The sequence below is a fragment of the Cydia pomonella genome, chromosome 1 (assembly GCF_033807575.1).
Source record: "Cydia pomonella isolate Wapato2018A chromosome 1, ilCydPomo1, whole genome shotgun sequence".
In the NCBI taxonomy this organism is placed as follows: domain Eukaryota; kingdom Metazoa; phylum Arthropoda; class Insecta; order Lepidoptera; family Tortricidae; genus Cydia; species Cydia pomonella.
In genome coordinates, this window is record NC_084703.1 from 15,046,211 (window position 1) to 15,073,887 (window position 27,677).

General features: G+C 35.5%; 1 protein-coding gene across 2 annotated transcripts; it reads right to left on the reverse strand.

Moving 5' to 3' along the window:
- Window positions 1–1,681: 1,681 nt before the first annotated feature.
- Window positions 1,682–27,229, reverse strand: LOC133516171 (USP6 N-terminal-like protein). 2 transcript variants are annotated; one of them, XM_061848964.1, is made up of 6 exons: window positions 26,466–27,229; window positions 21,712–22,540; window positions 21,399–21,634; window positions 20,521–20,582; window positions 12,854–13,037; window positions 1,682–7,017 (listed from the first exon to the last, which is right to left on the reverse strand). In XM_061848964.1, the coding sequence occupies exons 1-6, from the start codon at window positions 26,606–26,608 to the stop codon at window positions 6,639–6,641; spliced, it is 1,833 nt and encodes a 610-aa protein (XP_061704948.1). In that variant the 5' UTR covers window positions 26,609–27,229; the 3' UTR covers window positions 1,682–6,638. The 2 variants fall into 2 exon arrangements, with proteins under 2 accessions (XP_061704948.1, XP_061704940.1); XM_061848956.1 differs by having other exon boundaries at window positions 12,845–13,037; window positions 26,466–27,215.
- Between the last annotated feature and the right edge of the window lie 448 nt (window positions 27,230–27,677).

Consider the following 27,677-nt stretch of genomic DNA (forward strand, 5'->3'; position numbering starts at 1 on the left):
CCCCATTCGCCTCCCTGTATAGAACATTATAGAAAATATTTTATTGTATATTAACATAGCTCCGTTTGACTTCTTTGGGTTCCGTACCTCAAAAGCAAAAACGGAACCCTTATAGAATCACTTTGTTCTCCCTCCGTCCGTCTGCCTGTCAAGGCTCTTTATCTCGGGTACGCGTGGAGGTATAGAGTTGAAATTCCCTTGTAGCTATGAAAAAATCAGACTTCTTAGTTAACGTAAAAAAGATATGGCCGTTTATGTCACAAATAACCTTATATCAACTTCGACACTCTCAAGGTAATAAAAATTTATAGGGTACTTTACGTTGACCTAGAACTATGAAATTTGGCAAGTAATATCGTCTTACACTACAAATACAGGTTTTTTTTTATACTACGTCGGTGGCAAACAAACATACAGTCCGCCTGATGGTAAGCAGTCTCCGTAGCCTGTGTACGCCTGCAACTCCGTGCATGCAACTGCATAAATAAAATATACAAAAAAAAGTAATAAAACATAAAAAAGTTAAATTTGTATGAACCCTCGGTGGGCCAGTTCAACTCGCACTTGTCCGATTTTTTATTATTATAAGAGTTAGAGAAGCGTAAAACAACTTCCATACAATTTTTTAAAAGCTCCTAACTCGTATACCTTCCTCCGCCTCGTAAACATTATAATAATTCAAGGATCGAAAATAATCAAACGAAGGGGTATGGCTGTCGTTAATAATTATCAAATTGCGTTAAAATATTTTCTATAATGTTAATATCCAGAGAGGATAGTGGGGACTACGTTTGTATGGAGAAGCCGTCACGTGATTTCGTCCCCTTTCGGCTTATGTCAATGTCATTTAAATTTTTGGTTGTAGTTTATAGCGAATATTCGTGACAATGACATCCCTATCACGTCACGTCACGTAGTAGTCACGTCTGAAAATATCGATACGGACAAAGCGCCAAAAATATGCATACACGACCTTATTGGCCATATATTAAGCTAGTGTATACATTAAGCAACTCGGCTAAACAGTACTAATTTATGTTTTAAATATCTACTCGTACGTTACGAATTTACATTTTAAAAGGAACGATATAGAAATATAGTACATTTCGATTCTAGTGCGGAAAGTATGTCATTACTTCACGAGTACCGAGATATCTCTCGCCTACGGCTCGTGGGCGAGATCGACGTTTTTTAATACAGTTGCGAAAAAATAAGAAAAACAAGTACTTTCTTTATGCATGTTCTATAAGACAGAAATAATTATAAATATAAAATATTATACTATTATTACCTAAATATCGTTATTTACGATTATTTGTGTATCGTATATTTAAATTGTATGAAAACAGTATCGAATGTTGCCTTTGGAAACTTAAAATATTCTTGCAGTAAGAAAACCGCCTCTGCTTTGACAGGCGTTTCGGCAGCTATTCCGTTTCATTCAGACAACTTATTAAGAACGGTTTTTCAATACAAATACAAATCCTCTTTATTGCACAACCTCAGAACAAATGTACATGGAAACACATATAATACATGAAGATAGAGGTAAACAACAGGCGGCCTTATCGCTACGGAGCTATCTCTTCCAGACAACCTTTAGGTAGTGGAGAAATGAAACTTTCAATATTAAAAAATAAACGTGTTATAATGATGAAGAGGTAAGTAATAAAATATGAAAGATGCTTATATTTATTATTTTTAGATTAACAGAAGGTTTTTATGTTGTTGACTGTTGAAGGAAACTAATATTAACACTCAACAATGAATAGTCATGAATTGGAACAAGTGGAAAAGTAAAAAGCACTAGTTCGCGAAATCCAACTTTCCGCACGCTAAACAGCTACGTAAAGTAGCACTTTTTGAGCAACTGTATAAAAAAAATATTTTTCACCACACTTGCTCGTAAATAGTGTTATTTGTGACATTATCTATGAAAAGGGACCTTATTGTGGCGCTTACACCATTACCAACGATGCTCCCATATTATTAACAACGCTATATTTCGAATATTTAAAATATTTTTACACAATTTTCAATCGTGACTGATCTCCGGATACGGATCGGATCTTCAGTGCCTAATAACCTGTCAAAAATGACAATAAAGCGGACGAATGTTTGAAATGTCACCGCATTTAGTAATTATTTCGCTTAAAATATAGTTTATTCCTCACAAGTGCGATGAAAAACATTGTGTGTGCAACGGACGGTACAATAATTACGAATTCGTGTTGATTAAGCCCTAGTCATCGGCTTTGGGCTTAATATTAACACTTGTTCGTAATTTGTTGTATACCGCCCTTAATACACAATGTACTATTGTACCCACGTAACAAGTATTTGTCATGCTATAATACAAAAATAACAGTTAATTTTTCATCGATTGAAATGATGTTGATAGAATGCTCAGAATGCTCCTGTCATCTATGTTAGGCCAAGAAATAAATGCTCTAAAAAGTTATAGAGAGAAATGCTTGGAACACAATTTTTGACTTCGTAACTTTGTTAGGACTAGATAAAATTAAGAGCCCTAAATAAACTTTCAAGAACGGAAATGTCCAAAACTATTCAAGATCTCGAAAAAAAGAAGGTATAGAGGAAAATGCCTGTTACAAGCATTTTCCTCTATACCTTCTTATTGCTTGGCCTATGTATGGAGTTGCAGGTGTTCCGAAATAATCCGATCCACAAATACGTTCTCACATTTTTATTACTACTGTTTAAGAGTTTTAAAAGGACAAATCTTTATGCAGCCCTGTACCATTATTGACCATGTAGAAATTCCTATAAAAACGTTGAGAACTTTTCGCTACAAAATAATATTATTGCAATGCGCCAGTTAGCCATTCACTATTTGTACAAAAAAATAAACATTACCTACTTACAAAAAAAATACTGTTGAAAAATGTTTGTAACATAATTTATGTACGTATGCATGTTTGTAGGAAGAAAAAGTATATATTATTTAATGGAGCAAAATGTTATGATATTCAAGTCTTTGAAGAGATTCATCGTAAATCACATTTCATTGAACACTTATACTATCTTTAAATAAATAGAGTTTGAAGTTATAATATAGTAAATATGTATATAGTATTCATTAGGTGTGCCTATGTCTGCAGCTATTCGTAGTACAACATCTCATAACCATCTAAATGCAATTATAGTCACTAATGACTAGGCTTATGCTATGTTACTCGTATGAGTTGCTACAGGATTTCATATGAGACGTTTGTAGGCAAAAGGTTCCACATTATCGGATGTTAAAAGTCTTTAGGTTAATATATAATTAAAGCCTTATTCCAGTAGCGCTCTATGAACAGGCGACAAATGGCACATTTTGTTTACAAACGGGCACGTTTTGTTTTAAGTCACGTAACTACTATACGAGTATATTGATTTAAGCTAATGCTCGGGCGTCAAATTTACACTAATTTTATCGCTCCCATTTTTTAAATCTTATCTAATTACTACCCTTTTCCATTGCAAATCAAATTGAGTAGGTACTTGCATAAAGCTAATAAAGTCGACATCATTATTTTTTTACACATATGTAATAATAATTTCTTGATATTTAAAATTTATAATAAAGTAGAGTCTGTGCGGAAAGAGAAGAGTCGCAACAGAAATGGGAACTAACATTATCAATTTTATATGGCAATCAAACCTTAGACACATGTCTAAAAAAAGTAAACAAACTTCTGTCGTTTATATGTCATTGTGTATTTTTATTTACAAAAATAGCAAAATTTATGTATGAAATAATATCGAAACGGGATAAAATCGTACATAGTTCAACAAGGAAAATTATATTTTAATATTATTTTATTTCGTCAGCGGGAAAAAGCGGCTAAAAGCTTCACTATCTACTTACAAAATATACACAGAACGTGTTTCCGCTATAATGGGTATTTATACAATTGTATTTAATATTGAATTATTACCTATTCAATAGTCCCCGTAATAATTGATCTCCGACACGAAATCGGTAAGTATATTCCTGTATATACCTACATACAAAATGTATTAATTCACTGGTCATTCATAATCTTAATGTAACTGACAAACAGTTTTGATACTTTGCCATTTTATGCACAATAATATGTACATGTAATATACTTCCAGGATTGAGTAAAAGTATAGTATCTCGAATTTACCATTTATTTATGATATGCACGAATTTATAATCAGATTCAAGCGCAACCAATTCAGATGAAGATATTTTTTCGAGTCTCTCTGGTTATTATGAAGCTAGCTCAATCATCAGCAACATTGAATGTTTAGATTCAAGACTTCGATTATAATTAAATAAAGTTTTTCAATCAAAATATTTATTTATTTTTAACTTCATATACTAGATATATTTGGATTCAACTCCTATGCTCAAAATACTCATTGAACGAATGTAGTAGAAATTTGTAAAGACCTACTATTTGTTGTAATGACATAAGGTCCACTGAAATGGTGTACTTAACTGTTAGTTCGAAATATTAATTCATAGGTATTTTGGACAAAGTAAAATATGTATCATGAGAAAACCGGAGAGGTCCGGGATAATCCCAAAAAGACTTCTTGCACTGTTTTTATATCATAGATACAGGTTCGATTGCTCAATTTCCGTTTGAGCAATTGCATCCGGTTTTGTGCTAAAATAACTGTTGGACTGGACAGATTATTGTAAATTGGACTCTATCTGATTGTGTACGAAAATGGCAGTTGGATTGGACAGATTTTTAACTAGTTTTAGTAGTTTTGTCAATCGACTTTAGTACCTGGAACATAAAACAAAAGTTGGGTTTAACCTCTAGTTGGAAGATGAAATGATAGTTATTTCCGTGAAAACTAGTGCCTGTGCTAATAGGATTCGGTTACCGAGCCGACACCGGGAACCCTTTAGTGAACCGTGGCAAAATGCCGAGATAATGGGATTCAAGTATCATGATCGTTAGTGTCGTATTATAATTTTGTGAGTGTTGTCAGCATAACAAAAACCATAAAACAGCACTGGCACGCCCTCAAATCCTACGACTCTTCTCTTTCCGCACAGACTCTACATAGGTGCAAATTATAACAAATGTTTATGAACGTCTTGGGGCAAAAAGTATCACATTCGTGATCGTGATCGTGAATCATTGGACAGCATTTAAATAAAAAGTTTTGCAAGGACGCCCAATCATAAACTTTTGTACGGATTATTATTCCAAGCGAGCACGCATCTTTAAAAAACCTGAGATCGGATTTGTTTCACATTGACTGACTTCAAATGTACTCGCATAATAGCCCCCCACCATTCGATAAGTAAATGACCTACGTATTTTTCCATATTAAAGAGATACCTAATTTCACATTATAGACAAGTCAAACAGTTATCTGCTGTCAGAAATAAGCGTCACGAGGTACTTCATATTACAATATAATCAAGTAAGTATAGATATAAATCTATATAAATATCTGTACTCCGGTATAACCATATTAATAATCCTCGTCCTAAGAACCCAATCATTCACTAAACAGCTATTTAAGGAAATTATTGCTTATCACATTGCTTTATACAAAATAAACGCACAGAAATTTTCAACCTGGTACATCTATGACACGCTGTTCTCAGTTATCGCATTTACAAAGACTGAATACATACATATTTTAATTTTAACTGTGTATAAGAAGATTAAATAGAGACTTTATGGGATAATAAATAGGTAGATTAGATACCAGTATTTATTATTATTTTTGGTTGAATTTGTAAATCTGCATTACGTATGTAATTTTGCTCTAAATTAAGGCTTCTTATAGATCAGAAACACTTGTTTACGTTCTTAGAATACATTTTACATTTAGTGTAGGTATGTAGTAATGTAAACACTACACTTTCGCACAATTTTCTTACAAATAAAGCAATAATGTCCATATTTCTAACAACGTGTGACTTAATTTGAACTGTATTTACTACATCTTAAATATATTAACATATTTGTATATACACAAATAAATTTAAATACGCGATCATGAAATTGACTGAGTGTACTTAAACTTGCTATCAGTTCAGTTCAGATGAGTACGAGTATCATCACGCGAAATACAACAATAGGGTAGTTGTCACTAATTGAAATTTATATCATATTTTAATTTATAGGATAGGAAATGAAAAATCAAAATGGCAATGAAGAAATCAATTTTGAGATTACGTAAAACTACCACCGCATCCAAAGTTATCACACGTCATCAAACTTTATAATTAAAAAATGCAATTTCATGTTTAATAGCTGTTTAGAAGGTCTTGTGGAAATCTAAGACCTTAACTCTACATGTCTAAGTTTTTATTGCGCTCATGCAATTGATAGCATATAGACAATTAATTCTTATAAGAAACAGACTTCTTCCAGAGTATTGATGACGTGGAAATAAGTGACACTAGACTGTTATTTACTTACAGACACTAGGTACTTGATTCATAAGCTGACATAGGTACTTATTATTTTTATAAACATTCGGCTTCAGGGAAATACACAATGACAAAATTTAATACTTTTCAAAGATCAGATCCAGGGATCGGAAGAGATTCTAATTTGCTATATTTATATTGCGTTGATTAATCATTCCTCTCCAAAAAAAAACAATGTTACCTAAACACTAGTGGCTTACTTTAAATCGTACAAGTCAGAATGCGTATCAATGTACCGTTGTGTTATAATCCTTCCGGAGTCGACGACAGGTGTCAAAAGCTCTTCGGACGGCACTTGTATCCTGATTCTGTTATCGGATGGCATATTACTGGCTCCGTTGCTCGCAAAGAAGCCGAGCGACAGCGGTTTGTGGTGTTCTTCAGAGTACGGTTTGTACTTGGAGGGTGAGATCGGTTGAAGGTGGGAAGGGCTAGCCGCGAGTGGATTGTAGGTGACGTGAATACGCACGACGTCGTCGGAAAGCGGAGAGGTGGAGGGCGGGTGCGGTGTGGCGCGCGGCGTCGAGTGCGTCGTCGAGGGCGCCCGCTGGATGCTCAGCCCGCAAATACCGGATCTGGAAAAGCCACCGCTATTATTAAATTTAACATATGAATTTTGAATCGTACAAAGATTTAATTCCTTTAGACGCATAATGCCAAAAACGCATATTGTTATATTCTCCAAAATAAAGGAACTTGATCAAATAAATACCAACAGTTGACGGTGTAGGCAATGAAAATACCACACAGTAGAGTGCATTGCATACCTCGCAGCACTTTCGATGCTTGACCGTATTCCGTATTCCATTCTGTATATTGAATATGATAGATGTGTTTTGAATTGATTCTTTGTTACCGTAAGCGCAGACTAGCTTCTAGCAGGCACTTTTGTACAAGAAGTCCTACTACTTTTATCTAACTAGTACACCCAATGGGAATATGATATTGAAATAAAAATCTTCTTCCTCGCGTTGTCCTGGCATTTTGCCACGGCTCATGGGAGCCTGGGGTCCGCTCGACAACTAATCCCAAGATTTGGCTTAGGCAGTTTTTTTTCATTTAAATAAAAATAAGTATACGAATTCTTAATAGGTACATACACAAATATTTTATTAGTGTTTTATATTAGTATTACCTACGCTTTACGGCTTACAATTAGGTATGGTCACGTCTGAAACCGAACCGGCAACCGAAGTGCCAAAAATATGTATACAAGACCTATGGCCCATATATTAGGGTAGTGTATACATATTTTTGGCACTTTGTCCGTATCGATGTTTTCAGACGTGACTGTACAAAGACAGAAGATAGAAACTAGAAGATATAAAATGGACAGGGCCAGCTGGGAGAAGAGGCAAGGGCAAACCGAAAAACCGCCCAAGTGCAAGTCGGACTCGCGCACGAAGGCTTTCGTACGATTACCTATAAAAACGAGTAAAAAAATCACGTTTGTTGTATGGGAGCCTCCTTAAATATTCTGCTTTATTCTGTTTTTAGTGTTTGTTGTTATAGCGGCAACTGAAATACATCATCTGTGAAAATTTCAACTGTCTAACTATCACGGTTCATGAGATACAGTCTGGTGACAGGCGGACGCACAGCGGAGTCTTAGTAATAGCCCGTTTTACCCTTTGGGTACGAAACCCTAAAAATAAATGGACAGAAGACATCATCTCAGGAGCAGGCATAGATTGGTTAAAGAAAGCCCAAGATAGAGAAAAATGGAGAAAACGTGAGGAGGCTTTTATAGGTGAATTTATAAGAACTGGCACGTCTGAATTACGAGTACAACAAGACATTTATCATTATCACTGTGTGAGTGACAGTCTTAGACAGGGATCACCTACCTAATATGTTACAAACACCTTTATGTTTTTTTGTTAATAAAGAGAAAATATAAATACATACGACTCATTATCAGGTAAAACACATATGGCAGTGGTCAATGTTCTAGATCGACATTTGAGACGGTTCGCAACAAAGATTTTACTATCTCCGAGTGGTCACTGTATTTATTTTATATACTTGTACACACATATTATAAACTCTCTATTCATTCAATCGCATATTACGACCAGCATAATAGTGTAACTCTTTGCTACAACAACAATGTTATTTATGAAAATGTTATTGTTTCATTAATACACAATATATTTTATAATTACATTTACGACCGGTCTGGCCTAGTGGGTAGTGACCCTGCCAACGAAACCGATGGTCCGGCCGATGGTTGGCCAGGTTCAAATCCTGGTAAGGGCATTTATTCGTGTGATGAGCATGGATATTTGTTCCTGAGTCATGGGTGTTTTCTATGCATTTAAGTATTTATAAATATTTACATATTATATATATCGTTGTCTAAGTACCCTCAACACAAGCCTTATTGAGCTTACTGTGGGACTTAGTCAATTTGTGTAAAAATGTCCTATAATATTTGTTTATTTTTTATTTATTTATTTACATATCCTGAACAAAGGCCAGGTCAAGAGCACCCTAAACCGACGAGCGTGTATGAGGAATGTCATGAAAGTGAAGGAAGCGAAAGAGGTATGTCAGGATCGTAGCAAGTGGAAATCCGTGGTCTCTGCCTACCCCTTCGGGAAATAGGCGTGATTATATGTATGTATGTACATTTACATCTCATTGTTTTCCGTTTCAATTTGACCTCTCTTCTAATATCAATCGAGATGGCGTTTAATTCGAAATGAAGTATCAATAGCAAACAATTTAGATAGAAGAACGATATGGCAATAGGGTCCCGACTCTAATGTTTCTGAATTTAAAAAAAAATGCGTAGAAATGGGTAGTGAGTAAATACTCACGGGTAAATACTGAGTAAATACTCGGTATTTACTCAGTATAACCGTACTTATGCTGAAATGGGCATATTTAAAACTTGAAATTTAGGTGTATTTTATAAGCCGCTACTGGGTACAAAATTGTAAGAAATACTCGTATATTTGAAAGGGGGCACTCTATGTATACCTACTTGTAAATATTTGTCACATAAAAAAATCAGAAACAACGAGCATTAAATGGGTCTTTAAAAATAACTTGAATGTTTCCAAAAACTTTTTTTGGGTAAAATGAATACTTTTGGATATAAACCGTTTCTAAAGACCGAAATAATGTTAATCCCTCTTATTACTTTCGAACAAAAGCAATAAAAAATATAACGTGGTAATAAAAATACTTTTAACATGATCGGTTGAGCTATGTGTATTCTTTGTAAAACACTTAATAAAAGGTGCAGTGTGAACACGCACTTTTAGGATAGATTCTAAAATATCGATAGAACTTAAGTCCCATATTTTTAAAGTAAATACCTTCTTATTTAAAATAAACCTGTTAACTATGCGTTATCGGCCTGTCGCCGATGTTTTTTTTCTTTTCAAAATTAAGCATCCTATATGCTTTTTATTATATAAATTTTGGTGATACACTAACGTGTACGCTCCTAATTAAAAAAAACTATTTAATTATGAAAACTCACTTTTTTTTTTCTTCGCAATTGTTTTTACTCACCTAAATTACTAAATGGGTGCTTTGAGTAAATACTTTACTCACCCCTACCAAAGAGAATTTGAAATAGAGGTGGATTGTCAAAAAAACTTAATAAGTGTAACTGAATTTACTGTGTCTACAAAATTTTCTTTCACAATCCACCTCAATTTCAAATTCTCTTTGAACCTACCCAACTCTAGTCTAATGCTATAAACTATGCGTGAAAGAAGTTTTTGGAAATAATTTCATTTGTGGTACAAGCTTTTATCGCTGACTGTACTTTTCTTAAAACTCCAAACATAAGTAGGTTGCGTTGTTTTATGACAGAGTCTCAATGGCCACCTCCTGTCTCCATCATCAGATCAGTCTCGATGGTACCATAATATTGCATTGTCACCCGACTTACAAATGTACGCAAATTTTCAGCGCAATCGGAATTCGGAAGTGGGTCAAACTCAGCTACCAAGATCTGACCCCGTATTTTTTAATCGTTAATTTCAAGGGTTCCTGAGCTTAAATTAAGCAACATTCTCAAATACACCGATATTCTAATTAACTCTATTTCAGAGATAACCAATAATTTATATTTATCTTATAAGGCCCGTATTCATTTGCCTTAGGGTCTCTCAACATATTGATTAGTGTATAGTACGAGTTCAAACATTTGCTATTAATCGAAGTACTAAATGAAAAATAAATACAATGATACAATGCCAGTTATAACATGTGGTTCCCGAACACATCATCATAAAGAGCTTATAATATGTATGTAGATAAAACATTGTACGTAACTGTACATTATTAGGCATTAGAATCGTTCGTATCATAAACCCACACTCTTATTTGAATGCCTTTTATTATGTAGCAGCAAAGAGGATTTGAAATAGAGGTGGATTGTCAAAGAATATTTTGTAACCACAGTAAATTTACTGCCATCTTTCGACGCATGATTAAAACTTTTACAACGACATTTGACTTTGATCCTTATTCATTCACTGATATGTGTTAAATTTGTTAAATATCAAAAAGTGGCGCCATCTTACCGGGCATGGGCTAAAGGTTGTGGCGTCATCGCTCGAGACGAAAACCATAACTTTGGCCTTTGATCTATTAGGTGGCACCACTTTAATAATCATCAAAGTCAAATGGCGTTCTAAAAATTTAAATCATGTGTCGAAAGATGGCAGTAAATATACTGCGGCTACAAAGTTTTCTTTGACAATCCACCTCTATTTCAAATTCTCTTTGGTAGTAGTCACATAAATATATTATTTTTGTTGCACACATAAATATTCACTCATTGAAAAAAAACCCTGTTAACTGTTAACTACCATAATTCACGCAAATAAATAAAATTAATTAAATTAAATCCATTAGTGCCAGCTATTGTAAGTTCATCAATAGTGTGGCTCATATAGATTCGGAGCGCTCGCTACGGCGGCGTCGCTAGGCAGGCGGCACGTGCTCGAAATTACTTAAGGTTGTATTTACCATGAATGAATTTTATAAAATTATTTTACAGTACATATGGGGCTACTTTATAGCACTAGTGCGAGAAGTAGCATATTATGTTACTGTGTCGAACATTTAAAGGTCCATATGTACTGTAAAACGTTGTACGATACATGTGCGAATAGGTAATTCGCAACTCGTGTCGATTTAAAACACTCCCTTCGGTCGTGTTTTAATTTATCGCCACTCGTTTCGAATTTCCTATTTTTCGCACTTGTATCGTAATGTACTATTTTCGCTGCGGACCCTATCTGTTAAACAAAAGGTATCGTTTCCTTTATGTAGTGAGTACTTCTGCTACTGCTAAAAACGCCGTCATTAGTAAACGTAAACAAGCCAAAGCAATTCTACCATCCTATTTTTATGATTATAATTCATGAAACAGCCCATTCAGAGATCACAAGTTTTGTTATCTCCGAAAATAATACCCTGTTGTTATTTCCACCCGCGTGCCTGATTTTTCTTCGAATAAGCGATTACATAGATTTGAATCTTAATACTATCACGATACAGTTGCTTTTTAAACGACATTATTGCTTTGCCGCGTGCCTAACACAGGAGATGACCGATCTGCTGAGTGCTGCATAAAGGAAACAAAGCGTTTTGTTAACAGATAAGGGTCTGAGGGGTAAAAATAATTTCAGAAAATACTATACCTAAATAAGAGGTCGATTTCCCTGAGTTGTCCAACCAATTTGTCAGTTATTAGGTGTACCTAATTTGCATTCATCATGCATTGGTAAAGGCAGGATGATTAATGCAAGATAATTGGGTAGTAAAGTGACCACTACTGGTCTATCATTTTAATATCTACCTAGTGTTAGCTGCATTTAGGTACCTACATAATGGTGTTAAACAGCATACACCCACCACGTCCATATACATTCTGTCACACAAGGCTGCGATTCCACCAGAGCTGTGCGGGGTTGCGTAGCTAGACTAGCGAGATGTGTTTGTTAAGTGCGTGCCTAAGTGCATGTTGGATTTATGGTCCACACCGTCATGTAAATGCAACACTAAATTACCTATGTGTACGTTTTAACAATTTACAAACCATATCAAGAAACTATGAGAAGCAAAAAAGAAAGGAACTCCTAAACAGCGGCTCCTCAGAAATGAAAAACAAGGAATAAAATAAAATCATAAAAGGCTTTTTACCAATATACTTATACACTAGCAAGTAGCGCGCCTTACATGGTGTGCCACGGTTTCGCATTCAATTATATAGTCTATATTGATTGACTTTTATTTTTGCAAGGGTTTGCTGCACATGGTACTAGTAAGTACCAAACCGCAAAAACGGCTGTTTTTATTTTAATGCTTTTGTTCGGGCATGGCACCGTGGCAATCAGAGTTCGGTCGCGTACATCTACAAAGACATCTCACCCATCTGACCCAGTTCCGTCGTCGCTGGCGTTGCTGTGCGTGTCGAGCGAGTTGTCGGGCGCGTGGGAGCGGCCGCTCGAGAAAACACTGAGGTCCGCCGTGCTGGTCACCGACGTGTCGGCCAGCGAGCGCCGCGAGCCCAGCGCCGACACCGAGTCGTCACAGCGCGCGCCGCCCGCCACGCCGCTGTGCTCTGTCACACAATACCCACATAATGTACGACTGAACACCTGACACACTACCAACTAAATGCAGCTTTTACGATACTACTTCACAATTCACCATGTTAACTCTCTTATTATCCGTTAACGTTTTAATAAGTATCCCTGTAGGTAGGGAGTACCTCTGACTTAGACTGCTGATGCTGTTGTGTAACAATACAGCAGAATAAGCAGTTAATTAGTATTAAAGCATATTTTATAACTGTTATGTTTTGAAGCAACTTTAGAGTCAAATAATACATAGTGAAAGGCTTTTATGCAATGTACATTCAGCTGCCAGCGTATAAATTACATACTGCAAAATACCATTATTGTTAAGGCAGAGAGCAATACGTCATCTCTCACAGGGGCGTATATGTAGCATACATATTTACTTATATCCTGGCGCCTATTTCACCACGCTAGCGATTGACACTTGACACTGTCAATTTTGTGTACATTTCTGGGTCAATAGGTAATGACAATGACGGTACCTAACGTCAATAATTGCTTGTTGAACCAGCAATTTACATCGAATTGTCATCATGAGGTGACAATTGTCACTGTGATGGGGCCATGTTATAAAAAACCTGCTCAATGACACAAGTAGATATACTAAGTACTTGTTATTTTAGTTAAATGGTGTATTGACGTAAATCGCAGTGACGCCGATTCGATTGAAAGTTAACATGTTACAATTGCAAAGCTTTAAAATCGATATACCAAATTGCATGCAAAAATGAAATGTAAATAAAAACTTACCTCACGTTCGTTACAAACACACACATTCTCAAGCAAACGAAACTGTGCCGATGCACATGCATTACGTAATGAGTGTAATGAAAATCTCTGCTCATACTTCGCTCGTCAAAATGACGGAAAACACATTAGATAACAATGAAATATATTTATTGCATACATTATTTACAATAACATTACAAATTTATGTGGTCGTGCTTTCTAGTCTTCCGTTTTTTTCTTATAAATAGGTAACTGGGTGATTTGGCGGGAAAAGAGTTGCTGGTGCCTAGTACAGGGGAAGGTGGGTCGAGGTGGATGTCGACGGAGGCCAGGGAGGTGCGGAGTGGGACGGCTTGCGAGCGCTCTGAGGGACAAAAGCACTTCCATTCAATCCTACACGAATACTAAACCACTCCATAACATATGATTATGACATTAAACATTTTGGTCGGGTTATATAGACTAAAATAATAACTATACTTAAAAGTCTCGTTTAAATGCACTTGGCTTGTAGAAAGCACATTAAATGTTTAAAAAGTAACGCCTTATTAAAATAAGGTAAATAACAATAAGCGTCAAATTAAGTGTGAGCCTACTACAAATGTATGTGATATCTAATAAAGTTTATAATATCACGTACCACTCAATTTTATGTTATTGTATTGTGTGTGTTTTTATTTATTTATTTGTATTCCTCAGATCACCACCGGCGGCAAAACTAAAAATAAAACGAAAACATGAGATTTACTCTAAATTATTTAATTTTCATCGAGCACTCCATAATGGTCCCATGTGGCCATAACTCGAGGAGCTAATATTCTTACAATGTATATACATTTCAATTACAATATATTTATTATATTTATGGTTGACTATATCGCTTCGTTTCATGAAGCCAATGATTTTCATCTCTTTCTAAACTTACTTAAAAATAAATTAAATAAAACATATTATTGCTACATTTGAATGCGTATTAAGAATGGATGATAGGGGTGGGTTTATGTAAAACGATCAGTGGATAGTGACGGCAGTCAGTGTGAGCAGAGATTCAACACCACAAACAAAAAAACTATTTCTTTTATCATTAAGCAGTACTAAGATTTGTTGAAGAAAAATATTGTTTAAAGTGCTTAGGAAATAATGATATACGAGCAAGATAAAAGGTTTATGCGAAAATAGCGTTATGAAGTTAGCACAAACAATGCAAGATGTGAGGAGTGCGGGCAAGCGCGGCTTAGGAAGCGATTTAACTCTCAATATTTACCACACGGCACTTAAAGTCACATTCTCCTCATATCTTAAAACAGCATGTTAAATGCGGACTGTAAGCGTTAATGACAACATAAACCCACCGCCGTACCACCAAATATTACTTTGCAAGTGCATACATCTTAACGCATCATTCGTAAATGTTACTAAGGTTATGAGGTAAGTACTAATATTTGTATACTTGTTTGCAAATGAATTCGTCGTACGAGACCATGCAAAACACAATTTTAAGCCCAAGGGAACAATAGGAAATCTATAATTTATAAATAAAACAGCCAAATCATGTATTCATATTTTTAAACGTCATAGATAGACACCATGTTTATGTGTGTAATATTAATATACGTTTGAACTGATTAATGTTCCCTAAAAAGCGATACTTTCCACGTCAACGTAGTAACAAAGCCACATCATTAGCATATTATTACTAATATATATAATGGCATGATTTATGTCAACTTAAAACTCAGCTCGCTTCAAAATATGATAGCGACATAGTTACTTTAATACTAATATAATATAGGTATTAGGTAACACTGAAACTTCTTAGAAAGGACCACTAAGAGATCATCATTATAACAAAAAGGGGCATATAGTTTTTGAAAATATAATTATTTCCCTATTCCTTCTATTTCTCTATTCTTATTATTTCTCTGTTTCCTCAACAGGTTGTCTGGAAGAGATTCACTCGCTCTTTAGCGATAAGGCAGCCTGTCGTCTGCTTCTACATTTAATTTTTTATTTCCTTTTCTTTTGCATCTTTTTACTGAGGTGTGCCATTAAAGAGTATTTTGTCTTCTTCTTTATATTTTTTATAAACATGCCATTCGATTGTCGTTTGTATGTATTTCAGGATTGCTGGTAACTTGAAAATGTATGTCGAACGTCATTCCAATTTTGGCAACCCTCTGGCATGCCTATGACACCAGTAAAAAACTCTTGCAAGAATATTTATGCGTAAAAATACTTTAATATCTATGGATACCTCATGACTCATGAATTTAATATAAAACCCTTTAAGGATCTAAAATTGCCATAGTCGAAGGTGCAGCTCATAAAATACGGCGTTGCATGAACAAAAGATTTCCTTTGGTAGGATTAGTCCTTCAGTTTTCGTATACATCGGGGTAGCCCTCGCTGAACCAATTTAGGTTGGTATAGAGATAGGTAGTTTGAGTCCCGGGGAAAAACAAGGGATAGTTTTTTATCCGAAAAATCATCCGTTAAGGGTGTGAAAAAGGAGGTGGAAATTTGTATGGGGAACCAATAACCGATGAACCGATTTTGATGAAATTGGGTATAGAGATAGTTTCGAGTCCCAGGGAAGAACAGGATAGTTTTTATCCCAAAAAAATTGCCTTAAAAGTGCAAAGGGAGGTGTAGGTTTGTTGTTGTAGATGAAATCTACGTCTACATGATTGATTTAATTGAAAATGACACCGAACTTGACCTAGAACTTAAACTTAAACAATTATTAAGCTCAGAAGTCGCCGTAGCTGAAAAAATCCCCCACTTGTATCAAAAAACTAGGTGGCTCCACTTCTTAAATGCTTACTGACAAAAGACAAATATTTTGTTCAAACAACGCCGTATTTGACCATTTTAAGCTGTCTCAACCACCACTATTTGGAGAATGAACCGTGTGCGTTACCCTAATCCTAATAAAAACGTTATGCGCGTGATCAGAAAGAGGTAAAGCTCGCATTAACACTTTCAGTAACAAGCGTCCTATTTCCAATACAAAAGGAACACACCTAGCGTGTACGAGGCAAATGAAGAGTGACGGTCTAATTACTAGTTTTTTTTTCTATTCTAAAAACATTCTTACCTGTTGCCTGTTGTTACCTACTTACTTATGTCCTTTTTTTTTGTTTGTAACATGTATGTTTCTTTGTAGTGCACAATAAAGTATTTTATTATTATTATTATTATTCTTTGCCCCTCGACAGATATATCGCCCTCCGACGGCCGCGTCGTCCGACGAGGCAAATATTTTCATTGGACAGTACTAATAAGTACTTAGGTCATAAATTTTGTCACAAAGGTTTTGACTCATAAAATGTAATACAACGTTTTTAATAACCCTGATTAGAAAGATTGTTTTGCACTTATCAAAGCGTAATATAATTTGTTTTAAATTTAAATCGCGTTTTTATTTCCAATTTATTTTCTTTAGGATTCTCGTTGGACGCGAATACGCGGCTGGATTGTAAAAAATATACTTTACAAAAGGGAGTGAAAATCAGTGTCACATTAATAAAGTAGTTACAATTGTTATTTGTATGAAACTTCTTTATTTGTCCGAAAAGTCTGTACCAGTGTTTATTTCTCCAACATGCCTTTACTTTCGATAATACCCTTCAAACTAAAGATTTGAGTAACTTGAGACTCCCATAAGTACTACAAGTAGATTTGGTAATACAGTACCAATAACAGAATGATAAGTTTGGAAGTGTCTCTCGCGCAAACTATTCAGTTTAAAAAAAATGATATTAGAAATCTCAATATCATTTTTGAAGACCTATCCATAGATACCCCACACGTATGCTTTTGATGAAAAAAAATGTTGAATTCAGTTCTAAGTATGGGGACCCCCCAAATGTAATTGTTTTTTTTTTTTCTATTTTTGTATGAATATCTTAATGCGGTTCATAGAATACATCTACTTACCAAGTTTGAACAGTATAGTTCTTATAGTTTCGGAAAAAAGTGGCTGCGATATAATCGGACAGACAGACGGACATGACGAATCCATAAGGGTTCCGTTTTTTGCCATTTGGCTACGGAACTCTAAAAACTCCTCCATTCAAGCTAGATAGTTGAATATTAAAGATAATAAACCTTGTCTCTTTTGAGTCCTCGTCTGACGTGGGAACTAATATGTACGTACAGCAATAAATTACAGAGTTATGTTATCCGCGAGTATATGAATGTAATGTTGGCCGTTTTATTTTAAAATTATTTATTTAATTGAAGCTTACCCAAACAAAACAAAAATTGCCTATTTCGAATAACCCATGCAGTACCCTTGAGCTTATGACTTAGGTTTGGCATAAGATACTAAGATTTTTTTTGGCCAAGCGAAACTATAGCACTTTGTACTTTCAAATGTATATCTGCTGTAACATAACCAGTACCCCTAGTGTAAATATTTTCGACAGCGAAACGTGACGTACGCGTTTGCGTTAAGTGTCATTTTGTGTGAGATTTTTGACTTTCCAAAACGTCCCGCTTGGCGCGCTGTTCTAAAACCCATACAAAATGAGACTTAACGCAAACGCGTACGTCACGTTTCGCTATCGACAAAATTTACACTAGGGGTAAAGGATATGTTTCGTACAATAAAAAGTATCTATCTACACTACGAAAAACACGTGTGAACGAGCAGTTATAGTTCATATTTGATATGACTTACACATTGCCTGAAAATGAGGCCTATTAACTTAATGAAGACAAAACTATATTTTACGTGCATTCGTAATGCAGATATTTTTGCAACTGAATTCGTTATGTCACCGCTCAAATAATGCGTGTTAATTTTACAAGTTAGAGTTTAATTAGCATTTAAGTGTCTATGACCAATTATTTAAATAACCTATAAATTTTAACCAAATTACATTTTAAAGGTGGTTTTCATATGACTTTTAAAATCAACTAGTAATATTAAGTATACGTAATGGCTACATTACACAGCTCTATATTAGTTTGATTTCCAATTTGTAGAATTTAACAATCTCCACTCGCCTTAGTATTAACAACATTAATAACGTCACAAATATGCTAAACACATCTATTAGAATTTACTTTGACAAGTTAAGTTGCTTGTAAAATCAAAGAGCACCATAGATAACAAATAACAAGTTCCTATAGCTGTTAACTATAGTCGTATTGATAATACTATCCTTATAGTAATTTTGTTGCGTAAAATGTTTCCATTTTTTTAAATTCGAGACTATATTGTGACCTTTCAACTTCCAGCGAACATTATTTTTTAAATAATAAGACTTAATTATAATTACACCGGGGTACTATCTTAACCACAAAATATTACTTGTCTTATATACATTTAATTTATAATTTAGCTATGTAGCACTAAATAATATCTGATCTGCGCTGATATTACGTAATATAAAATAGCCATGTCCGTTTGAGATTATAACTCCGCATACTTAGAGAAAGCTATTGCATATTTTTATTTACTTCTCTTTCTGACCTTTTAACAGTATAGACCTAATAATTTGCACTCAACAGGGTTAAATAGACTCATCTAATTAACAACTCACCTAATAAATAATAAATACCTTTAAGTGAAAGCGCATCTTACAATAAGGAACTACAAAATCCTTATGTTGACAAGTAATTAAATCATGTAATCATCAGCTACGAATTGAGTGTAATCACTACCAAACAAACTCGAGATAAGAACTCAAATAAAACATGTAGTAGGTTTTATATAGGCAAGCATGCAGTGCATTTTAGTTTCTATCATCTAAATATGCAAATTAAAATTATAACGATTGATTGTTGGTATGCCATTCGAGCTTCAACATATGTAGTTAGAACCACAGATATCTAGATACGCCGTCATCGTCAATCAGTACCAGGACCGATGTCGCCGTGCTTAAAAAGTGTGCGCCTCAACTACATTCTGAATATTTTACACATTATCAAGTCGAACCGTAATAACCGTAATTTGCTTGGCACTGCCAAATATTGATTGAATGTTGTGACGAATGTTTGCTTACATATTTGCTGTCCATTGCGCGTAAGTTTCGTAAACATCTTAGAAGGAAGAACATAAAACAAGCAATGGATACCAAGTTGATAGAACGCAACGGAAAACGTATATTATTTATGGGGTTTTTATGATAAAATCAAATAGTGTAAAATGTGATAAGTAAGTGACAAGTATTTACTAAAGATGTCTCATCCATGATTCGATGCATCGTGGTTATTTTCTTTTTAGGATTTGAAATACGTTAGATGTTCATAATCGCATTTGAAATATATCCATCTAGTACCCACTTTCTATTTTACCAATCTGACAACTGCAGTCTGTCACTTTCAGTGTAAACAGACAATACTCAAGATGGTCAGATTGTGTTGGTAAAGACTCGAGTCTTGGGATTCCTCAATATTAAGACTTGACTTAGTTTATAAGACTCTACAGTCTACTTGATGGGGGAGTCTGTTATACCTAAAACTCGAGTCCTTTAGAGTCACGTTTCAAAAATACTTTAAAAATGACACAAGTCATGACTCTAATCTTAAGTGTTTTAAGTGTGTCAAATTCTTCGAATGATTACGCGAAACACTAGAATCTTAAGGTAAAATCGAGGGCAGGTCATCGAAAGCATGGACAAGTGATCATACGCGCATCACAGTCTTACAGATGCGTAAAGTGGTCAGAGCCTAAGCTCTCCAGGGAGGAGGTGGTCGATGAATACGGAGAATTCTCCAAATTACCTGACACGGTGTCGCTTTGCGACACACGGAGGTCCTGCAGCTCCAATGCGGCTTTCTCGCGTCTGCAACAACATTAAATCCAGCTTCATTATACTACCAACAATAGCCGGCAGTAACAGATCTCGCGCTTGATACCATGAGTTTCTCAGAATATATACGTAGCAAACATAGTTTGATTACTTATACGTATACAAGAAAAACATCGTCTGGAAACTAGAATAATCGTGTAGTCTAGTTTTCCCCCAAATTTAAATGTCAGATTTCGTGAAAAGCAGTGCAAATTTTATTAAGTTGCCAAGATAACCCTGTGTACCTATTCTTTACAATAACCGGATAAGCAGAGATGAAAAGCAGAGGTAACTAACTACACGAAGAAGTATACTTCGATTTAATTTTTATTGGAAAAAATATTGAGTGCTATTGTACATTGTGACTATTGGGAGCTGCACTTTAATTTCTTTGCATGCTTTGACAATAGATAATGCCTATAGAATGGTTTTCAGGTTGGATGAACCTGAAAACCATGTAGAAATAATAAAACGAATTATTAGTGTCGAGTAGCTTGATATACATGAACAACATTAGTAGCAAACGTCAGTTGTGTCCGAACTGTGACGTCATTGGCTCTGTGGAATTCGCGCCAAAAATTATGAGCGTTTCAACCGCTCAAAACTTTTAAAATATTTTTTAATTAAATAATGTGAAGATTTATAAAAGTATTTTTATTTTTTCCGGTGTTCAACCGATACAAATAATGATTTAAAAAATAAAATAAAAATCATGCATGAGGCTAATTGTCGTATATTATTTATTTATTAGATGCTTCTACTTGTACTTTATTAATCTAAGATTGTATGATTGTTGCAGGAATTTAGTACCTTAATATCACAGTGGCTCTGGCTTGTTTCTCGGTATCGGAGAAGGTATCGGCGCGCTGCCCGATCTTGGACTTGTCGTCGGGCTCCACGAACACGCCGAGCGGCCGCTGCGGCAGCTCGCTGGGCGGCGGTGGGCCCGGGTAGTCCAGCTTGGCCCGGCGAAGCTCCTCCATCGAACGTTCTAGATTTACTATCACAATATCATCCTCGAAACCAAAGTCTTTATGTAGTTTTACCTGCAACAAATAATATTTAATGATCACTTAGCAAAACTACCAAGTATATAATTCAAATTCAGAAGTAAATAACACACCTGAATATAGTTTACAATAAGATCCATATCATTCAATTTCATTATAGCTTTTTTATGAAGCTTGAGTATCGTATACGCCATAGCAGTAACCACTCTCTCGCCGTCGAGAAGATATATATCCCACACTCGCAAACACAAACTGAAGGGCACACGCTCCACAAAACATACAAAGAACCACTTGAGTGAATATAGTATTGCATCCAACCCATACTTATCAAAATGCTGTTTTAACTTGGGCATAAACTTTGTGAGTATCTTATCATGATGGCCTAAAAATCTCGTCAACTTGGGAAATCCTTCGATATACAATCCGTGCATGTTGTACCTGCTGTCGGACAGCAGGATGGCGAGTGCCCAGAAGGCGTCCTCCTCATCCATGTACATGAGCAGCACGCCGGCCAGCCCCGACATGCCCTGGCAGTACCCCACCTCCGAGTTGTACATGCTATACGCGCACAGTACGTTGAACAGCGAACATTGCTTTTCTGAATACCTCTCTCTGTAGAATTGGTGTTCTCGAAATTGACGATTTACATCAGAGTCTATCTGCCTGACTTCTGTGGACCATTGTTTAGCTAGCTTCAACATTTCCTGATATTTACCAAGTTTCTCTGCTTTTATTCGATTAATGTCAAGTAATTTGCACCATATTCGCGGTCGTAATGAGAGTGGCAGGCCTTTGTATGTACGCTTGTGTAGTTTTTCTTTAGTAGCGGGTGAATCCCAGTTTTTTAACATTTTTACCCATTTTTTTTCTCTTTCGACTTCGATGTTGATTTTTTGCGGCGCCGTTTTTTGAGGCAACCGCTCGTCGTGGATAAATCCATATCTGGAAATGTTTGCATTCGTAAGTCAATTAAGTATCATGCAAATAAATTAATCAATGCGCGGGAAATTTTCATGACTATCGACGGGACAGTGGATAGGCATTAGGTAGTGATGTATTAGTCACTATCACGCCGCAAAGTGCGTCATTACTAATTGATGGCCAGTTCATAACATAATGCTATCCATCTACAATCCACATATTTAGCCTAATTCATATATATTACTTTTACTACACTATAACGCAATGGCAGGAATATATGTAATTTACGTCTGGTATTCAATTATTTAGTTATACGTATATACTAGTAACGTCTATAAAACTCGTTTCGTCCAGCTTGCCCGTTTGAAAAACTGTTTTGAAGAAGGAAGTCAAATAAGCCCGTACATACTAGCCCAATTATTATAGGTACATATTTGACTCAATTTACTGTAGTACTGTAATAACTGTACTGTAATACTGAAGACACATTTTCATATTAATATTTATAAAGTATTCGCATTGCTATCACCAAATAAGGCATTATAATTATTTATAACATCAGCAAATATAAATAAGGTTAAATAATATGAATACACCAACCATTTGGTAACATTCGCAAAAGGAGAATAAATAGGCATGTACATTGTTCGCCATGAACATCCTCTTAGTTGTAGGTACTTACTACATCTATCCTTCAGTTACACGAAATGCAAATAAATGTGGCAACTCGTTTATTTAATGTCCTTAATACATCCATCATAACATTCATAAACAGATTTTTGTAAGTTTTTCCAGAGCTCACCGAGGGTGCGGGGTGTTAGGGTCGGCAAGGCGCATGTAACTCCTCCGGAGTTGCAGGCGTATATAGGCTACGGAGTCTGTGCTTACCGTCAGGCGGGCCGTATGCTTGTTTGCCACCGACGTAGTATTTAAAAAACCTACCTAAACAGTAAATGGACTATTAAAAAGAAGATCAATTCAGGTTGTCCAAATCTGGCAAATGCAATTTTCGAAAGGATCGCGTATATTTCATAGTTTTGCAGTGCGAGTGCATTGCGTAAGCAATTAGGGATTGCTTAAATAATGGATTTTGTTAAAAAAAATTGATTTATAGTTACCGTTTTCATGGAATGTTCCTGTACGAGTATAACTTTTAACTAATTAGACTAATGTACAATTTACCACTGTTTTAATATAATAATACAATATTTTTTTAGGATGAAGAGGTTTGCAGCCATCTTTAATATTAAATAGGAGTATGTGGGGTTATTTCATGTTGAGAAACCATGCTTTCAATTAGTCAGATCGTGTCAGGAACACCGAAGTTCTACGCCGTGCTAATGACAGCTGCATTGAAGCCTATCTAACGCGGCTACTACTGCCATGCCGTGGTCATGTCTTCCGTATGTCTAATGACAATGTTACTAAGAGTTGCAAATTGGCAAGCAGAAACAGGGCGACGTACTTTTGCACTACAAAGATGTGCTGAAGCGTCCCATGTGGGGATATGACATTGAACCATTGCACTGAGGGACAAGACTTAATAACCCACTGCACACGTAGGTGAGTGTGGCCATATATTTACTGCAAATATAGTCACCTGAGAGCACACAATCGTTGCTCTTACTACCCGATCCAAACTCAGTCGCCAAGCCCGGAACCGGCTAGGACAGGATCAGAAATTAATTACTTTTTATAAAAAAAGTATTAATAATTAAATTAACTATTCCATTTAGTTTCCTTAAACATACTTGCCCAAAAACAATGGAATTCAATAAAAACATGGTGTATCTTTGACAACTCTTGTTCCCGGGAGGGAGACCCACTATCTCCAAAGTTATTCATAACTGTACTTGAAGACATTTACAAAAACATTAATTAGAAAAATAAAGGCTTGATAATAAACCAACACACCTAAAGTTCGCAGATGACATTGTTCTATTTAGTGAATCAGCGATAGATTTAGAATCAATGCCACTAAGCTTAAACTCTGAAAGCAAAAAAATTGGGCTACACATGAATGCATCCAAAACTAAAATTATGCCAAATAGTCAAAAGAAAACAATAAATGTAGAGGAAATACCGATAGAATATGCCCAGTAATATGTATACCTAGGTAAATTGGTGTCGTTTGATGCACATAAGTCACATAACAAAGAAAATGAAATAGACAGACGAATAAGTATAGCTTGGAAGAAATACTGGGCCCAAAAAGAGATTCTTAAAAGGGAACTGTAGTCTCAATATAAAAAAAGACTATAATGGACTCTTCCATTCTTCCAAGCTGAACTTACGCTAAGCAGACATGGGTCTACAATAAAACATAAAATTTTATCTTATCAATATGCAATGGAACAGAAAAATACAAAGTATACTGAAACTGAGAAAAATACAAAAAACGTGAAACAGACATCCACATGAAAGCCCTTGATTTTAGTTCAAAACAGAAGTGGAACCGGGCTTGGCACTTGTCAAGATACGAAGATAGGAGATGGACTTACCACATAACTGAATGGCCGGGCCCAACAGGCAAAAGAAAATGGGGAAGACAAAAGAAAAGATGGGCCGATGACATAAACACAGCAGGAAAATGTTGGATCCATATGGCAAAGGACAGAGGTAAGTGGAAAAGAATGGAGTAGGCTTTTACCCTCAGAGGGGCCACATAACAAAGAAATGGAAGAAATAATAGTAAAATTAGAAACACATTGCAAAACTTGTTAAGTAGAAAATAAAGCTTTAATAATAATAATAATTTACTAACAATACTAACTACACATGGGTCAACAGTTTCCATTCTACTGTGATACAACCTACATTAGCATAACAAGAAGAGAGGTAATATGTAAAAGTAAATGTTATGAAAAATAATTATTATATATAGATGTTTAGTTATTGTGCAGCCCCATGTGCAGAGCGTGAAGAAGAGGAAACAACAAAACACATTCTCCTAGACTGCAAACAGAGTATACAGGAGCAAATATCTAGGGACTCCGTGCACACTAAAAGAGGCCGTTAGCAACCTGAAAGCCTTGCTAGGCTTCGTGGAGGAGCTGGGGTTGTTAGAGTAGTGCTACCGTGATTTCTTGGGAAAAATGCCCAGAAGGACTAACTAGATATTCAGTTAGCTGCAGAAATATCTAACCTCCATAACATAGAAGTTTTTAGCAAGGGGGTCAACTATCTATGTACTGTCAGGTTGGGGTAACTCTGTCCACTAACCACAAAACGACATTAAGTGATTAATCTATGTTTCTGTAAGCGTTAAGTGTCATTTTTCAGAAATTATTAATTCAATAAAATGGGTTTTCATGGGCTAAAGTACCCCAACCTTACAGTATTTAACTATATGTATAGCCAGGTCAACAGAGAGCAAGCATATGTTGCTTGCGCACAAAACGGCCAGTGTAGATGTGCCTCGGCCATTTTGTGCATGAGGAAATTGCCTTGCGTGTATGCTCACTCTGTCTGGACCCACCTTATCAAGCTTTATGTTATCATGTAATTAATTTCACAGTGCTATAGGTCTTTTTTTCTTGTTTTATACTTGATAATTACTGGTTTCCTGTTAAAATACCAATATGTTCATTCCAATCAATAACTCTTAATATCACTCAAGTATAAATTCACTAAGATTACTAACAATATAAAATAGTACAGATAGTTAAGTAGGAATTTGTAGATGTTAATGTCTACACAACAACCTTTTAGAAAGACTGGATAAAAATCTCACCGGAGATTAATCTTTTGTCATATATATAATACTGAAATCATGTAATTTGAAAATGTTTGGGGCAGTAGCAGTAGTATCATAATTATACAATGTGGCTTGCAATCAAGTTGCCAAGTGATAAAAGAATATCATACTTATTTAAGATCATTAAAAGTTCAGTTGTGCCTATTCCAATACTTGACTTTTCTTGACTTTATTATGTACTCAGCTCACCTGTCAGTTTTATGGTATGTCTCATACTCTGGATCCTCCCAAGGGTCTATCTGTCCGGCGAGATTCTCCCGACCCCTTTCGTACCGTTGAAAGATACGCTCCCGCTCCTCGGCAGCTCGAGCCAACAATGATTCCTTATTCATAACACGGCCTGACTGTGCCACATACCGAAACACCTATTCTACCGCCAATATTGCTATCTGACCTATAACTATTCACATTTAAATCAGAATATAAATCAACCATCACCCATTCCGCCTCCTTAACATCACGACTAGCAACTTTTTCCTATTCGACACGATACTACATTATGTGACGTATGTCATTTTTACTTCCTTTTCGAAAAAGTCGGAACATTACAATTAAAATTTAGTGATTCCGTCTACGTTCAAAATAATGTTAGTAGCACATTTCACAAAAACTACTAATCGAAACAATTTGTTCGCCTTGACGCCCTTTTTTTAATTATGTTGGAACTGGTGGTTGGGCTGGTTGGTTGGCATTAGAAGACGTTATTTAAAATGTTTAACTAAAACAGTGCTTGCAGAGAGTCAGAACAATTTTATTGCGCAATAATACCAGACGGGATGATAAAATTCATGGAATTGACAATTTGATTTGATTTGAATCAGAAAAAGGCGTCATTTTCATCTACATATATACCCGGTCAAATAAGTTTGTCAGTAGAAAAAGAGGAGAATGTCAAATTTTCAATGGGACCATTTCCATATAAAAAACACAAGAAACTATTGCTACGACAGCCCTGAGGGCCTACCGGGAAAATCGAAATTCGCAAATTGCGGGGATTTTTCTCTTTTACTCTCACTAAGACGTAATTAGAGTGACTAAGAGAAAAATGCCCGCAATTGACGAACTTCGATTTTCGCGGTAGGCCTCCTGCACCGGTGGCCGACCGCGAAAACCGAAATTCACAAATGGCATCTTTCTCTTTTACTCAGACGTAATTAGAGTAACAGAGAAAAATGCCTTTTCTTCATGCCATTGCCATTTCGTCCACTTTCGTCATGAGCATTTTGCAAGAAAAACTAAGAAGGAGAGTAAAAGAGAAAGCTCTATGGTTGTTTCCATCTACAAATCTTAGGGCAGAATTGTATTCCAATAAATTCGTAATGGATTATAAGAACATGTTAAACTTTAGTGGACCTCTAATGAAGATATTTTTGTAAATATTGAATTTAAAATATCTTTTAA

Coding starts and splice junctions, on each gene's coding strand:
- LOC133516171 (XM_061848956.1), bottom strand. CDS start 26,608: ATGAATAAGGAATCATTGTTGGCTCGAGCTGCCGAGGAGCGGGAGCGT. Junction 22,541..26,465: donor ACATACCATAAAACTGACAG/GTGAGCTGAGTA, acceptor AAACATTTCCAG/ATATGGATTTATCCACGACG. Junction 20,583..21,398: donor AGAGCCACTGTGATATTAAG/GTACTAAATTCC, acceptor ATGTTGTTGCAG/ACGCGAGAAAGCCGCATTGG.